Source organism: Papilio machaon, chromosome 15 (assembly GCF_912999745.1).
Source record: "Papilio machaon chromosome 15, ilPapMach1.1, whole genome shotgun sequence".
In the NCBI taxonomy this organism is placed as follows: domain Eukaryota; kingdom Metazoa; phylum Arthropoda; class Insecta; order Lepidoptera; family Papilionidae; genus Papilio; species Papilio machaon.
Genome location: NC_060000.1, coordinates 1,528,755 through 1,546,417, shown reverse-complemented (window position 1 = coordinate 1,546,417; position 17,663 = coordinate 1,528,755). Strand labels below are relative to the sequence as shown.

General features: G+C 31.8%; 1 protein-coding gene across 1 annotated transcript; it reads left to right on the top strand.

Moving 5' to 3' along the window:
- Positions 1-12,067: 12,067 nt before the first annotated feature.
- LOC106720983 (glyoxylate reductase/hydroxypyruvate reductase) lies at positions 12,068-16,980 on the top strand. The gene is made up of 7 exons (XM_014515794.2): positions 12,068-12,206; positions 14,773-14,909; positions 15,029-15,218; positions 15,545-15,708; positions 15,848-16,012; positions 16,231-16,356; positions 16,862-16,980. Exons 1-7 carry the CDS (start codon positions 12,136-12,138, stop codon positions 16,978-16,980), a joined length of 972 nt encoding a protein of 323 aa, XP_014371280.2. The 5' UTR covers positions 12,068-12,135.
- Positions 16,981-17,663: the final 683 nt, after the last annotated feature.

The window sequence follows — 17,663 nt, the reverse complement described above, 5'->3', positions numbered from 1 at the left end:
CGTAAGGTGATAACAAATAGTGTAACAGCGGTAGTCTAGACGATCTAGACACAACTGTGTCAAACCCACACCTGTCGCAAGGACACACTAACTGCGAACTACTGCCAAAACTAGAGGGCAGCTAAACCACAAGTCTTCGTTTTGTTATAAAAACATTTTTTTGGACTTAACGATAAAATAACAAAGTCATACATTTACAAAATAGTTTCTGTCTTGTGTTTGTTAGAGCTAGAATATTAAGATAATTTTTTATACTTAATGGACGCATAATTTATAAAATATGGGGAAAAATTAGTAGAGAATTATAACCTGGACCTTGGGTTTACTTGGTCTAAACACTTGCATAGAAAGATTGCTTTAAGATATTTGTAGCATTTAAAACTGACGATTAGTCTTAGTAACTAATTATTAATTACGTGTTTTTGTATCTATATTTTTTTGACTTGTCAAGATCGACTGGAATAATCACGATCGATCAGTTGTTTTACTCCTGGCCTAGATTATGTAAAAGATTTATAATATAAAAATCGTTTAAACACAAGAAAGAAAAACCCATTTCGAACAATGAAAACCGTTATTACATCGCCACAAAAACCCCGTGACATATAAGTTGCCGTTATTATTCTAATACCTAATATGCGGTAAAATGACAAGACGTGACGCAACTGTCGTTACAGGTGGACAGGTCAGGTGTAAACACACCCTTAGGACAATTCTAGTCATAGACAATACATCCAGTAATACCATTGTCAACCTTATTGCAATTACTTAAGGTCTATTTTAAATATTTATAGACGCAAATACATTAGTCGTGAACCCATTGTCTACGCATAGGGAACACCTTTTCAAACATTTGCTACAATTTTAAGGTCGTTTTCATTTGTAATTAAAATAAAAAAAATGTTAATTTACAGCCGTTGTCTGCATACTTAAAACCCGGTTATAATAAACATTGAAAATTATTAACCACTTTTATCGATTAAATTCCAACTTAATTTTATTTATGCAATTTTAAAAATAGAATGTTCCTCGTATTTTCGTAACTTTCATTTTAAGATATTGGAAAGAAAATCTGATAATTACGTTATGTTACGTATATTTTAGAACATATAAAATTAAACAGCACTCACTCCCGTAACTTTCAAAAAAACTGGCGACAAAAAACTCTAATATAAATGTTTGAGCTTTGGAGTGTTTTGCTATTCTAAACGTTTAAAATATTGAGCCAAAGTAAGTGGAGTGAATCTGTACTAATAAAGGTATGAAAAAGAAGGATTTTATTATTTTTAAACCAACTTAAACTTATCACTAGCGTTAAATAATATGTATGAAATATATCATTCATCATCAGCTCAGTATACATCCCCACCAAGGGGCTCGAAGCCTACCCTAAGTTAGGGTTGACTAGGCCATAGTCAAACACGCTGGCCCAGTGCAGGTTGGTCGACACATATCATTGAATTTCTTCTCAAATATGTGCAGGATAATATGTGGAGGAATAATGTCGGATAAATGTACATATGTAAATCGATAATCGAAAAATTCATTAGCACAGGGCGGGATTCGAACCCAGGACCTGCAGATTTCAAGTCAAGTGCTTAACCCGTGAGCCACCGACGCTACCTATGAAATATATATAGTCTTTGTCTATTCCTCTGGTTCACAGACGTCTTTCGTCACCTTACCTATATGTTTTGTAAATTATGACTGGTTTCAAATTATGATATTAAATATCTTAAATAACTCCTTTAGCTTTTCTGTTACATTCTTACAGCTGACTAGTGACGTGTAAATCAGCTCTGAACCGGTAAAAAAGTTAGGTCACATATTCTTGAACTGTTGAACTGCGGTACAACATCTAAATTGGCAGCTCACGGCTCATAGCGATGTATTATAAATATATGAGTCGACTCACTGATCTGCTTCACATATGTATGCTCCGAGCTGATCTGCAGATTCATAATCTTAGTTGAGTTACCCATGTCTACCGCCGGCTGATATAAAGTAATAAACATTCGTCACCCGGCCAGTGTTGCCAGGTGTTGAAGACGAGTGTTTTACCAAAAAAAAAGAACGTATAAAAATTACACAAAATCAACCGCTTAAAAAAATCAGTGCAGGTGTTTTAACTTGCTCAAGCGAAAACTCAGCTGTCCAAATGTAATCTATATTAATAAAGGCATCAGTGTCTTCTTTTTAAAATAACTACTTACTCCCGTGACTAATTCCAATTTTTTTTTTAGAGTTTAAGATTGTGCGTTACTTTTTTTGTTTAAGTCTTTAATACTAGTTTAAGTAATTTAGGGTAAAGGTGATTAAGTTTAATTAAAAATTAAAATAAAACACACCTGTCCATTTAACAATAAGATGCCAATGTAAAGGTGCAAACACACAGGTACTTACTGAAATACTCTTTAACAGGATTTTTTGGAATATTAAAGTAGGCAACACTATCACTCTTATTAATCTTTATGATTTAATGGTTTATTAAAAAAACTATTTAATAGTGCCTTAAACCATAGAGCACACAGAGAAATAATGGTATACAAAAAAAAAACGGGAATACATACTCAAAATTACATCCACCATAAACTATTACGACCTCATTTCTTTTCGTTTTTGCTATCCTTTAGCTGTTCATTTGCTTTTAAGATACTTAAATCAGTTAGACTAAAATAAATTTATTACAGCTGGTGTTAATTATATTATTAGACAGTACTTAGTCTTTGCTAATGCGTAGTTGTGCGTCTCCGTGCGGCGCTAGTGTAGCGGGCGCGGCGCCGTCTTGGCGCCATTTCGCATTTCTCCGTTGTACTAGTGTTGCACGGATTGGTGTCTCGAAGAATGTTAATTAAATAAGCTAAGAATCTGACTTCATAATGTTTTATAATACATACTTTTTATACTGCTTTTTATTCTATAACATATTGCAGTATAAAAAATAATTTTATGTCATCGATTTTTCATAATTATTTCTCATCTCTTTTGAAAATTAATGATGTAGAGAAATATTTTTTATGGCATACTTTTTTCAGAACTTACAATTGTCGTTAGTACGCAAAAAAATAACCAATAAGCCAAAACAACATTTTGGGATAGACAAGGGATCATCACTATTGGAACACATTGACCGGCGCATGCTAATCGGTGACGAATCTGTGAAATTGGCTCGTCGCGGTCCCCGCACACCGAAACCCCCCGTTTCCCCCACGACACTCCCGATCGCCACATCTCTACCGCACTGAAAGGTACAAGTCAAAAGAAAATGGAAGGAATTATAATATTTCTTCATCTAAAGATATTATGGTGTTTTTTTATAATTGCCAAAATAAAATAAAACAAGAACTGAATGAAAAAAAGAAACTTCTGTTTTGATCTAAATTGACTTACAATAAAATACAAGTTAACTAATCGCACCAGTCAGTCATACGGATTTTGGGGACGGATCATTGACGATAGCAATTTGGAATCATATTGTTAATATAAAAAAATATACCATTAAAATCAATAGGAGCAAATTAAACCTATTTAAAAAAACGCTCGCTCTCATATTTTGCAACAAGTAACCCCGGCCCACCGGCGCGGCGCACATCTCCGTCAGTTGGCATCGCGCGTGTTTTATTGCATTTGTGGAACCTTCGCCCGATGTCGGATACACCAATAAACTTATACTGGATCACTCCGTGCGTCTGCTTTCATATCAAACTCCCCACAGATTATTAAATATACCCTTCTTTATCAATATGCGAGTAAGGCGTGTTACTTACGCAAACATATTTTTTAGACAGTTTCGTAAACGGTTTCTGCCTATTTAGTAGAAAAATGTTTGGCTCTGCTCTCTTAAAATACTCGTAGGTATATCCACGCAATTCAACTTAACGTGCAGAGGTTCTCAACATTTTTTCATTGACCCTCAAAATAAAAAAAACAGATTTGTTAAAGCGTATTAATAGATTGTTGATTTAACCTGAAGTTGAATTCACTATTTCACGTTTCAATGGCATTCCTTGCACTGGCATACATATGAAAAATATAGTTGTAACTTCCTTAACTGTTAACTGAGTCACGTTAATTTGTCCTGCATTTCTGTTTAAATACTGTTATTAAGACGGGATAAATTAATGGCGGACTATCAGTAACATAAACAAAAGCGGTGATCGAAACATTGTTAATTATATTGGAATTTTTAGACCTTTTTATAATGAGATGAACAATGTACTTACGAAACATCTGTTGAATTACTATTTAACTTGCGCTTTACAAAGGCTAGCGACAATTTGATCAACTTTGTACCCCAACACCTGTCGAACATTGTACCGAGGTAAACGTTGTCATTAAAAATATTTTGTTACAACTTCACCGAAACAATCGAGCGATTGAAAAAATAAACGGACGTTAATATTAAGAAAAAATATTTGTAAACGACGTCGAAGCAATTTGACGACTACGCTAAAGGTCGTCTTTTTTTTGAGCATAATTATTCCCTTGTACTTTTAAAACTCTGCTAAACCATTCATTCTGATGAAATTAACATTTGATAATCTTATTTCAATTATAAGATTTTAAATCTATATATATAAAAGAAAGTTGTGTTAGTTACACCATTTATAACTCAAGAACGGCTGAATCAATTTTTACCCCGTTTTCTATTTTTTATTCCACGCGGACGGGGTCGCGGGTAAAAGCTAGTTAAATATATAAGTAACTCTATTGATTTTTTTTGTGTGTTACAACTATATGCCTTGGGGAGCGGTTTTGTAATCAATTTTTATGCTCACATTTTCACAGCCGAAAAAGGTTGGCCGTCCTCATTAAATGAGATCCTTTCGCGAAAGTGCATTGAGTTAATTAAAAACATAAACAATTACCTTAATTATCGGCAAATGGATACTATCGAATTATCCGGACACTTGTAAAGTAATTTCATTGTATTTGCCGCCGACATTCTTTATTATCGTAGTCTCATTAAAAATAATTTTTATATACGCTCTCTAAAAGAGAAATTTAAATAAGCTTTTACTTGTTACGCAGGATAACAACTTTGGTGCTGAAAAATATTTTAAATGTGTAAATATTGCTTCAAATTAATACTAGCTATAATGTACTTGCTTACACCCAGGGTTGCCAACTATTACTAAACGTCAATTTGAAAAGAACTTTTTGTTGCGGCAACACCGGTCCCGGGATTGAGTGGCCAGTGCGCACAGCGCAACCTTTTTTGTATGTTTATTTTTCTTTCTTTTCTTCTTGACATTTTATGAATTGTTTTTAATTCAATAAAAAACACCAGTCTTGTAATAGAAAAGCAGTTCTTTATTTTAATAAATATAAAAATATATACAATTCTATCGAAGGCATAACATCAACACTTTTCATATAGCAGAAGAAAAAAAATACGTCATCCAATTACTGCTTGCACACCATTCACTCTAAAACAAACCTGTAGCAAATCCGAATAATTCGGGTTAAACTCAAAGAGCTGGCAACCCTACTGCTACGAACACAAATACAAATAGAAAACAGCTAAAACAATATTATTGGCTGAACCATATGTATCATTTGTTGACACAAATTTGTGTCGCAGAAGGAGGTAAAAAAAATAACTAACGACTGGCAGGCAGCACATATGTGTTCCTTTGACTCAATACTACCAAAAAATTAAAAAAAAACTTCAAAATGGTTTTAAAATATATTTTATAACAATAGAGATAAGGTTTAAATTCGAGTAAACATAACATTAACTTTTTTATTGCAAATACAAAGCTGTTAACTGTAAATTCTGGATAAATATTTCTTGTCATTATGAAATACAAAGTTATGGCGGTTTTAAATAAAAGCACATACCTTATTTTTAAGGTGATAAGTCTTATTTTTCTGTAAATCGGCTGCAAATTTAATCTATATCAAGAACACGTAATCTTTGACCTCAAGACTATTTATCTAAATGTTTATTTGGCGAAATGTCACCGTTTTAAGTTATTATAACTTCTTCACTGGTTATTTTTTTTTCTTAAGCAGATGATAATTTCTAACTTACTGGAATGACAACATATGATTAGAGAGACATATTGAAATCGTTTAGATTAGATTTTGAAATTAACTGCCGTAATTTGACAAATGATTTGTTTCAAATGATTATAGGCACCGAAAAATTGTTGGTATAAAACTTTTTTTATCTATGAACCTACTAGTATTTAGGTTAGATGTCCTTTCATGAAATAGATCAATAGATTTTGGTAACTTGTTTAGTACCGCTCCTTTATCTTAATAACAGTTGACAACGAAAAAATATCTGACCTAAAGTTATTTGTTTATTTTTCCCTACTATTAAGTCTCATGTAATCCAATAAATTCGTTAACCAAGAATGAACAAAGAAAGTGAATTAACCAATAGACAAGATAGTTGAACGTTCCACCGAAAAAAAAATGCTAATAAAAGGTATTATAATGCGACCTTAACGTCTATACCACCTGATGCGTTTTTTAGCTACAGGTGTGAGGGCGCAGTGCTGCCACCTTGCGGCGCGCAGGTGACCGCGCACGCGCACGCGCAACATTCGGCAGAAAACGGAAATTCCGCATGCTGTCTATGACAATTACTTTCACATGTTTATACTGCTAATAATATAGTAATATTCGGCAAATGGTAATTTTGTACCCAGAAAGCTGCTATTTGTCTTTTTATTAATAACGAAAAACCTCAAACATTAATACTTACATAATAAAAAATGGCTTGTAACCGTCCATCCTATAGCTATCTTTGTGACCGTATAACTCTTCATACGTCAGCAAGATTTGAGTATACATTACGTAGTAGTTAGGAGTCGAATGCCAAGTCGCAAACGGCAAGCGGCTCCGATAAATGTATTGGCAGAAATCGATTATGTAACGGGTCAGAGATTTAGTGCGCGTCGAAAACGTCTCGCGGACAGCGCGACACCGCCGACACGCCGGCGCCCGCACCGCTCGATACCACCCCTAACAATGTACCACTCGAATTAAACTCGATTATAATTCGAAATTAATTAAACCGTTACTGTAAACGACTCATGAAACACCTGCATAAAATTATGTTGTCATCCCTTTTTATTTACTTGCAAAAATAGAGGCAAGAAAATTTGTACAGACAAGAATTTATAACAATTAATATTTAATAAATCACCCGTCAGAGATTACGGTTCCATTTGGCACGATCCTGAAACGTTTTTCACGTTTTCAGAGGATATCTCATAACTAACACTTGTTTCAATGTCCTCATAATAAAAGAAACGTACTGATTTTCATTCGACTTAAATACCAATAGAAAATAATTCATTACAATAATAACATGCTAGTTTAAACTTAATAATCTATGAATATTAATCCCTTAGTAAAACATGTTTTTATCTCTATTTTGTCAAAGATAATGAGAGGGATGTCGATATGTTTTTTTACAAGGATTTTGGTCTTTGAAACCAGCGATAGCGTGTCGAAAACCGTAGTAGGGGTCGCGGTAGTTGTGATTCCTCATGTTGCCAGATGTTTGCTTGTTTACTTTCCTTTGTACAACATCCATATGGTTACTGCAAGTGCTGCAAATGCAATCTTTGTTGTTTTACAATAAACTAAATAAACAATTACATTTTTGATTTATTACAAGAGTACTAAAGTTGATTTTGTTCGCAAATTTTATTTAAATTAGTTTTTTCTATACATATCAAGCGCTAATACATCTGTAAAATTAACGTAATTGCCGCCATGTGTTGAATTTGACGTTGCTCTGTTTACGTAATTATTTTGTTCAAATGAAACGAGGTACAGGTAAAGATTAGATAAGCATTTCCATTTTCCAAGCACATGTATTTTTATGTTTACATGATGTTTCTTAGCATAATAAAGTTTAACTTAACAATTTTTCATAATAGTTCACGATTTCAATTTAACTTTATTTTGTATTGATTTAATCTTATACAAAATAAGTATATAAAATTCTCGTGTCACAATGTTAGTTATCATACTCCTTAGAAACAGCTTGAACGACCTTTATAAAATTTTTATATATATATGCAGGTCTAAGAATCGGCTATTATCTATTTATCATACCTCTTATCATTATCATTAAGTTTTTTTAAGTGCGGTCGGACCGAGTCGCATGCGTCAGCTAGTATTTATTATCTAGATATAAAGAATCATACGTTTATAATTTTAAATGCCTTATCACAGTTAATACCCCTTATCTGTAATTAGAACTCGCGTACCGGTTGTACTCTCTTAATAGGTTACCAATTAATGTTTATCAATTAATTAAATAATATTAATAAAAAACCTTCTTTTAAATCAACAAGATTTATTCAGGTTTCTGTATCTAAAGTGAAATTATTGTTATAAATTATAATTGATAACTTTAATTATTTCGTAATAAAACTCCTGCAATAGTTGCGAATTTGCCAAAATGGCGGACGTTGGCGCCGACGGTGGCGGTGTGGCGGGAGACGCGAAGGGCGATTTATAATTAATCAAGTCACATTTGGCCGATTCGTATTGTCAACATTTAATTGTGATCAATTTAAAGATCATTATCAATCTTGGCATAATGCAAACAAACGTTTTTATTAGAGTTTAATATTAAGCAATCAAGAGTGAACTTTAATCAAATAATTGATCGTGTAAAATATTGAAAGTTGCTAAGATAACTGTGTATTTTATTTAATTATTTGTATACTAAACAAATACAGATAATTAAACAGATAGATAATATAAATATAAATTCATTGTATGGCTGCAAAGAACTCAGCTGGGAACTTGACACCAGGATATCAGTATATTAGCATAAAAAAATAAAATCACATCAACCATTTTTTTTTATTACTCGAACTTTGAACTCGTCCTATAGCAACTCGCTTCTAGTTCCTCGTTCATTGAGATTTGACTAAAATCAAGGAGAATACAATTTCCTATCAATATCATACAGTGTAAAACATTTTTGTGCTCTATCCTGAGTCGGAAAAGGAGTGAACCGGTATCTATTAGTAATTTTGTTATTGTTATTTTGTAGTAAGGCTCCGTAGTGTAATGACTGACATCTAGCGTTCAAAAGTTTAATTAAAATTTTATCATGCGTAAAGTTCAAATATTTTCTATTCAACGCTAGATGCCGCTAAACAATGAAAATTATGTCGTCATTTAGTGTGACAATAGCCAGTTATGCCGACTGATTATCAGTAGACAAAGGTGGGCATTAACTCGTTAATCCGTTAATCGTTAATTAACGAAGTTAACATTTTCCTTAACGGATTAACTTTTAAGTTAAATTCAAAAAGTGTTAACGCTCTTGTTAACTTCCGTTAAATTCTACTTCCGTTAATTTAGTCCGTTAATTGTTACAATAGACACTTATTGACGTGTTGTCATTTTATTTAAATTATGCATCAGGCTACATTCGTAAGTTCGGCTATGTTCGGCGATCGTCGACGAGTCGAATGGTGAACGAGAACGAGAGAGAACGAGAACGAGCGTGTGTGATGCATGTAATACAATACACCGAGCGGCCGGGATAGACGTGATCAAAAGCGTACCACAGAATCCTTGTTAGAAAATAGTGACGATTTAAACAAACTTACCTCTATCAAATATTGCCAAGTTTAGGCGCTAGACACCTTCAAAGATTATTAATTATTTCACATTTACACAAATGTCTCGAAAAGTCTTTATTACATTTGATTCACATTAATACTGGTTTTCATTTATTTAACATCACTTTTTTTTAGAACAATACTTTGTTATAAAATCAACTTAAGGTTCGAAAACACTTTACTCTTAATACAATAATTGTTATACGTGAGACGCAAAATCTATTAAAAAAGATAAACCCTGCGTTGAATTGCAATCAAAATAATCGGGTGTGCATTACTCTTCAACGTCGTACCTAAAATACAACTAAACTTTGTTGCAGACAAAAATGTTTATTTTGGTTGGAGTTTAAAGACAACAAAAAATATAAAAAAATATAGTTTATGGTTCATTTGAAAAAGCGTACAAATAGTATTTTTTGTCATTACGTAGATAAGAAACAAACAATGAAAAATAAATTTAAAAATTCGAAAGACGAAATGTGCACGCAATAAACGTTCCTCAAAAACAAAATGGATTTAGGTGTTTATTACCGTCGTTTGTTTTTTTTTGAGCTTCTTCATAGTCAACGAAAAATAATTTTAACAACAACAAAAATATGAACAAAGGATCAAATGGACAGCTGCACAGAGAATACGATAACGAACTCGATGGATTTATGGCCCCAACCCTTCTAATGGTCGGGGATGCACGTGCACTGCGCAAAGACAATAGCGAAGATAATTTGTTTGTTTACAAAAAAAAAGTATACGACAAAACGAGAAAGAATGAGGAAAAAGATAAAATAATTATGTTAGTGAAATAATGTCAAATTGTGTGTTATACTAAAATTAATATGTTAAATGTCGCCACAAGTGACCTTTACAAAAAGACATCGATTTTTTGACGTATATCGAAAGTTTATTTTAAAATTAATCGAATGTCGTTGAAAATAATTCAAAACATATTCTTACTAATTGACTATAACGATTTTATAGGTGATAAGAAAAAGAGAAGACATCACCCGCGATCGGTTGTTTTCGTTATGTCGTGTAACTTATGCTCTATACACTGAGAGTTATTTAACTTGATTTAACATATAACAATAGATCGGACGATAGATCATTAGATGATAGAAGTTATCGAAGGTATCTCAGTTGATTGGTTTATGTGTTGAGATGTATCACTGGATTGGTTATATAGTTTATTTATCAATGTTATAATAAGTTTCCTCTGTTGTTAGAAGTTTTATTAGTAAATCTATATTAATAAATAAAAAATAAGTAAAAAATGATAAGTCTGTTCGTGGGTCCTTAGCTAAAATAAAATGTTACCAAATTATACATAAAATTAAATGTTCAGTTGTTGGAGTATGAGCAAATGAATAACCGGGTGCAAATAGTAACAGATAAATGTAAATAGTGCACAAAAGTTTTGATTGTTTTCTTTTGAATATTATCACATGTCTTACAGTTTAATAGAAATTTTGTGTTGTCTAAATTTAGTTAGCTCTCTAATTCCGTAACGTCGGATTGTCGATAAAAAAATTGACTGAAAAAGTCAATTGTCCATCATTGTCAGTGTAGTATATAAGTGTGTGTAACTAGTGCATGCTATGTCATTATTATGGTACAGGCATTAGTACATCGCTCCTATTGCCTAAATTTTATTTTAGTATATTACATAACTAAACTATAGATAGAATTAGCGATAGCCCGAGATTTCGTAAGCGCAGTAAAAAAAATAGCCTAAGTTCTATTGAAAGTCTCGACAAAATCGGTCCATACGATTCGGAGATTATTCGTATGGCCGTTTCCCGCTTGCGCCTTATACTCGAAATATAAACAAAAAAACTTGAAAGGTGTCAAGGGACACCCGGATGGAACGAAGTTTCTTCCAATTAATTAGTGAAGGAACCAATGTTTATTCTCTGAATAAAAAACTTAAGTCTTCACAAGAAATACATTTTATTTCTATGAATTTTCGTTATATATTGTCACGTCGTTGCCATGGTGAAGTAGCGCTCATTCGTCGTTAACATACTTACTATAGCAAAAAGTGTCGTGACAACTTTTCGTAAGAATTTTTTCCGTCTAGCCCCCTTTCACAACGCACGATAAGGAACTTCGTTCCAAAAATTAACTTTAACTGTTAACTTTAACTTGCGTTAAATTTTCGTAAATTAAACGCTTTAACGATTAACGAAGTTAAATTTTTATTTAACGAATTAACGATTAACGAAGTTAACTTTTTGATTAACTGTGCCCACCTATGTCAGTAGAGAATCAATTGGTGGCGTGTTCAGAAAGAAGAGCAGTTTATTGAGATTGATCTGCAAGTGAACACGTAAATATTTGTTGAAATAGTTCAAATTATAAATCATCCATAGAAGGTAAAGATAAATTATTTTTAATATTAAAAAAGTTTGTACTTTTATAAATAGGTTATGAACAGTATATTATTTATTTTTTGTAGACACCTAGAGTAAACAATTTTAAGTCGTTTAGTACTAGTAGCACTAGAAATAAATCTAATCTTGTCCACAAGATGGCGCTGAAAAGAGTTCTAATTGCGAATAAATCATTTCCTGAAATTGGATTGGAGTTACTAAAAAAGAAGTAAGTAAAAATACAAATTGCATTATCATCATAGTGTTTAAATTAAGTATTTGACTTGAAAGAAATAAGAACCGGGAAACTTTCACAAAAAAAGCATAACTACCTATTAACACGAATAAATGTTAATTTGAACAATTATCCTATTAAAGTACTAACATTTCCAGTACAAAATAATTAACATTCTTAATGAATTTATGGGCAAATGAGCCATTTTAAACAAGTGTAAGTCCACACGTTATGATTCATACAATAATAAAAACCTGAATCGACGTACATTTCCTTTTTTGATGTGAAACATCTATAGGATCACTTGTAAACCGAATCGTTGGGTTGGCGACGCTTGCCGTGGCGACGGGTCGCCAAGCTATACTGAGGTATACATATATATATTTTATGTGTTTAGTTTAATAATATTGAATATTGAATATTATTTTTTTTATTATTATTATCATTATTATCATTAATATCTAATATCATTATTATCATTATTATCATTAATATCTAATATCATTATTATCATTATTATCATTAATATCTTTAATATAATTAATAACATTAATATAATTAATGTCATTATTATCATTAATTTCATTATTTTCATTATTATCATTATTTTCATTAATATCATTAATGTCATTTTTATCATTATTTTCATTATTATCATTTTTATCATTATTATCATGAATGTCATTTTTATCCTTTTTATCATTTTTATCATTAATGTCATTTTTATCATTATTATCATTAATGTCATTTTTATCATTATTATCATTAATGTAATTTTTATCACTATTATAATTTTTATCATTAATGTTATTATCATTAATGTCATTTTTATCACTTATCATTTTTATCATTAATGTCATTTTTATAATTTTTATAATTAATGTCATTTTTATCATTTTTATCTTTAATGTAATTTTTATCACTATTATCATTTTTATCATTAATGTCATTTTTATCATTATTATCATTAATGTCATTTTTATCATTATTATCATTAATGTCATTTTTATCACTATTATCATTTTTATCATTATTATCATTTTTATCATTATTATCATTTTTATCATTATTATCATTAATATCATTATTTTCATTTTTATCATTAATGTCATTATTATCATTATTATCATTTTTATCATTATTATAATTTTTATCATTAATATCATTAATGTCATTATTATCATTATCATTATCGTCATCATCGTCATCGTCATCGTCATCATCATCGTCATCGTTATCATTATCATTATCATCATTATTATTTCTTTTATATTAATTCTGTCTCCGCCTGGCTGGTTTTTATAGGAAAGATAAAGTAAATAAATAATGGTAAAATATAAACTATATAAATATATTATTATTATTATTTATTTAATATTTTATGCATATTACTTGTACACGATGTTTTTTTCTACAACTGTAACTATACAACTTTTTATAATTCTAAATGGCCTGTTATTTTACACACAACCTCATTCCACAGATTATAATCAGATATTATATTTTATTAATTAAGGTTATAAAATGAGTAGCAATTGCCTTTTAGCATATCTCCGTTTCTCAAGACGCATCAAAACCTTAATTACACATGTAAAAACCTCGAAAATATTTTGATATTATCTGTGATATAATTCATCTTATACTCTAAAACAGATTGTGTGATATATACAACTTTTTGGTTTAATGTTTATTATTTTAAGTACTGACCGTGACTAAGGTATACATGTATATATTTTATGAATAGTTGAGTGAACGGTGTAGCTTCTCACTCAGTTCGACGTTGTTGGTTACTACGGTACACATAACCTGCGTTTTATTTAATTTTGATGTGAAAAATTTTATATTATATTTATTAATTAATTATATTCATATTAATCATATTAGTAATTATATAAATTATATTAAGATTAATAATTATATAAATTATATTAATATTATCTTCAATTAATTATTTTTTATAATTCATGAATGAATTAAGGTATATATATATATATATATATATATATATATATATATATATATATATATATATATATAATTATTATTATTATTATTCATTCATTCATTCATTCCTTCATTCCTTCCTTCATTCATTCACTCATTCCTGCATTCATTTATTCCTCCATTCCTTCATGCATTCCTTCATTCATTCATTCATTCATTCATTTGTAATTTATTTATTTTTTGTTTCACATCTGCCAGGCGTCCCGTGACGGCTCACGTTTTTTTAATTTTACCCTAAAATACATGCTACTAATATAAGTCCACAGCAACTGCATACAAACGTGTCAAACGGTGACATGTGACATGCCTCACAGACCTCATAGACCTACACAGAAGCGACCTCACATAAGAAAGGCGTGAATTGTCGGAGAGCGAAACCCTTCATTTTGAACCTTTGTCATCTTTTATACATCGAAATAAAAACATATTTCCTAAACATGATTTACATCCGATTTAAAATCCGATAACGGTAGCTAATTCTTTTTTTTAAATCCTGCACTGGCGAAGTCGCCGACGACCACTAGTATGACAATAAAATGTTTCTTTTGTTTTTTAGAGTAGAACCTATAGTTGTGCCTCATTTAGACTACGAACCGGAGAGCTTGCCGGCGATCAAGAAAGCTATAATAGGCTGTGACGCTGCTATTTGGAATACAAAACATCAGCTCACTGGGGAAATACTGGATTTAGCAGGTCATTATTAGTAAAATAACCTTAACTAGCAACTCAGAACGACTTTAAACAATAACCTGTAACTTGCTTCTTTTGAAAAGAGAATGGCATACGCATAATAAAGGTTCACCCTCTTCCAGGTCCCCAATTAAAAGCTATTTCCACAATGTCATCTGGTACTGACCACATAAACCTTGATGACGTGTTCACACGCGGCCTGTTGCTAGGCAACACGCCAAACGTGCTCGACAACTGCGTAGCAGACATCGCTGTCGGTCTCCTCATAGCAGCTGCTAGAAGATTCAAAGAAGGCGTAGATGAAATTATGAGGTATGAAAAAGTATACAGAATGAAAGTCAGTTTTAAGAAAGAATATAACAAGTTTTGTAATAGAAAAATGAAACACCGGAAGCACCTGTTACCGAAAAGACAAGTTACGGGTGCTACCTTTTTGTTACTCGTAATAATTCAGATGCGGTAAAATTCCATGACAATCTGTTTGTGAAGACAGTCATACAGTGCAGATAACAATTTCATATCTACAAAATACCGTAATCATTGTGTAAGATGTATTAAACATTGATATGACAATTACAATTTTGTACAAACTGAGCAAAATACGTATTTCGATCCATTCCCTTCATTCATTCTTCTAGCGGTGAATGGAAGTATGGCGTGCAGTGGTCCCTCGGGCAGGACATTGCCGGCAGTACCGTGGGTGTCATAGGATTCGGTGGTATTGGGCAAGCTATGGTAAGGAGGCTAAAAGGCTTTGATGTGGCACGCTTTCTATATTCTGGACGAAGCGAAAAACCTGAAGGTATGACAGACGGACACTAGCTAAATCATTAATTCATCCTTTCCTTTGTTAATTAATTAATTTATTTATTACTTCAATTGAACTTTCGTTCGTTCATTATTTCATTCATTATTCGTTCTTTTTTAATAATCTTTAACAGCGAAGACCCTGGGTGCAGAGCGAATGCAATTAGAGCAGTTGCTAAGAGAGAGCGACTTCGTTCTCCTCTCCTGTCCCCTGACTGAAGAGACCAGACACATAATTAATGCAGACTCGTTAAAGTTAATGAAGAAAAACGCCGTTCTGATTAATATTGGAAGAGGAGGTTGGTTAAATGTGGGATTTTTTCAGATATATATTAACAGGTTCAATGCCACTACGGTTTTTATGCGAAGTGGACACGCAGGTCGAGTCTATGGCACTGACGTGTCGACTTCTTCCCTTTCAGTGTATTATTTCCTGCGAACCTCCTAATTATTTTAAATACACTGATTTTTTCTGCATATTTGTCGTGGATCGTCATTCCGTAAATTATAAATTCAGGTCTCGTTGATCAAGAAGCATTATACGACGCTCTCAAGCAAGGTCAAATATTTTCCGCGGGTCTAGACGTGGTCACTCCTGAGCCGTTGCCCAAAGACCACCCTCTTCTTACACTGCCCAATTGCTGTAAGTATATTTTAAAGAATATTAAACCTTATATTGTTGCCAGTTTCTGTTACTTTTGTTACATTTTTCACATACCACTGCCGAAGTTAAATGTAACTTCTTTTAATTGTTAATAGTTGTCAAACATAATAATAACCTCTTCATTAGCTCATATATATCCCACCGAGAGGCTCGGAGCCTACACAAGTTAGGTTGACTGGGCCTTAGTTATTCACGCTGGCCCAGCGTGGGTAGATTGACTTCACACTTATCTTTGAACTTCTTCGCCGATGTGTGCAGATTAGATCACGATGTTTTCCTTCTTCGTAAGAACGATAGATACATATGAAATCCGTTCGAAAAATAAACATATATAAATTGCTATGCAGCTCTGTGCCGTGATTTTTACCATAGCATTGAACATATTCAGTGCCAACTCGTCTGGCGAATTAAATTTCATAGGAAAAAATCGTAACATCATAGAACATGTTAAATTATCTAACTTTATTTAAATATTTGTTTTTAGTCATAGTGCCACATTTGGGCAGCGCAACAATTGCTACAAGGAATGCAATGGCGACAATATCAGCTAACAACGTAACGCAAGCATTAGAAGGACAGCCAATGATGTATCCAGTGTTATAATATCATAAATTATAACCTAAAAAATATTTGTCGAAATTATTATTACCTATGTTACATTGTTTACTCATATTACTAGTGAATTATACTTAATTGTATAGATTGGAAGATATTTTTTACTTTCTTATTCCACTTGCTTTATATTCCAGTTTTCTAGTGTTAATGATGAAGTATGATTGAAAAAAATTCTCTCATATTTTGGTATTTATGGTATCACAAGTCCCTTCACTTCGTAATTAGAAGGTTATAGAATGTGTATTATTTTGGAGGCCAGCAGGTAGTTATACTTTGTCGATTTCTAACATATTATGACTAGTCGTTTAATTAGAAATTTTTAGCTAAAATCAAAGGGAAGCGAACTTAAAAAATTTATTCAACTAATTTCAAAACTCCGATATATAAATACCAATATGGCCGATAAATTGTTCTTGTTTTTAAAATTTCCTTCTTAAAGCACATAGTTGTTATTTTTCGAGCGATGTTATTCCTTAAGTAATAAAAATAATACTTTTTCTTTTGATTATATCACAAATCTAGTAAATATTAATGCATTGATGGTCACTAATGGAAAATCACGGACGACAATGCAATGATCTTTAAAGCTGTATGTAAGAGCAGCAGTTTTCTTCTTCTAGAGTCATCACCTACTGGAGGTCTACTAACGAAAGTTTTAGTTCATAAATTAG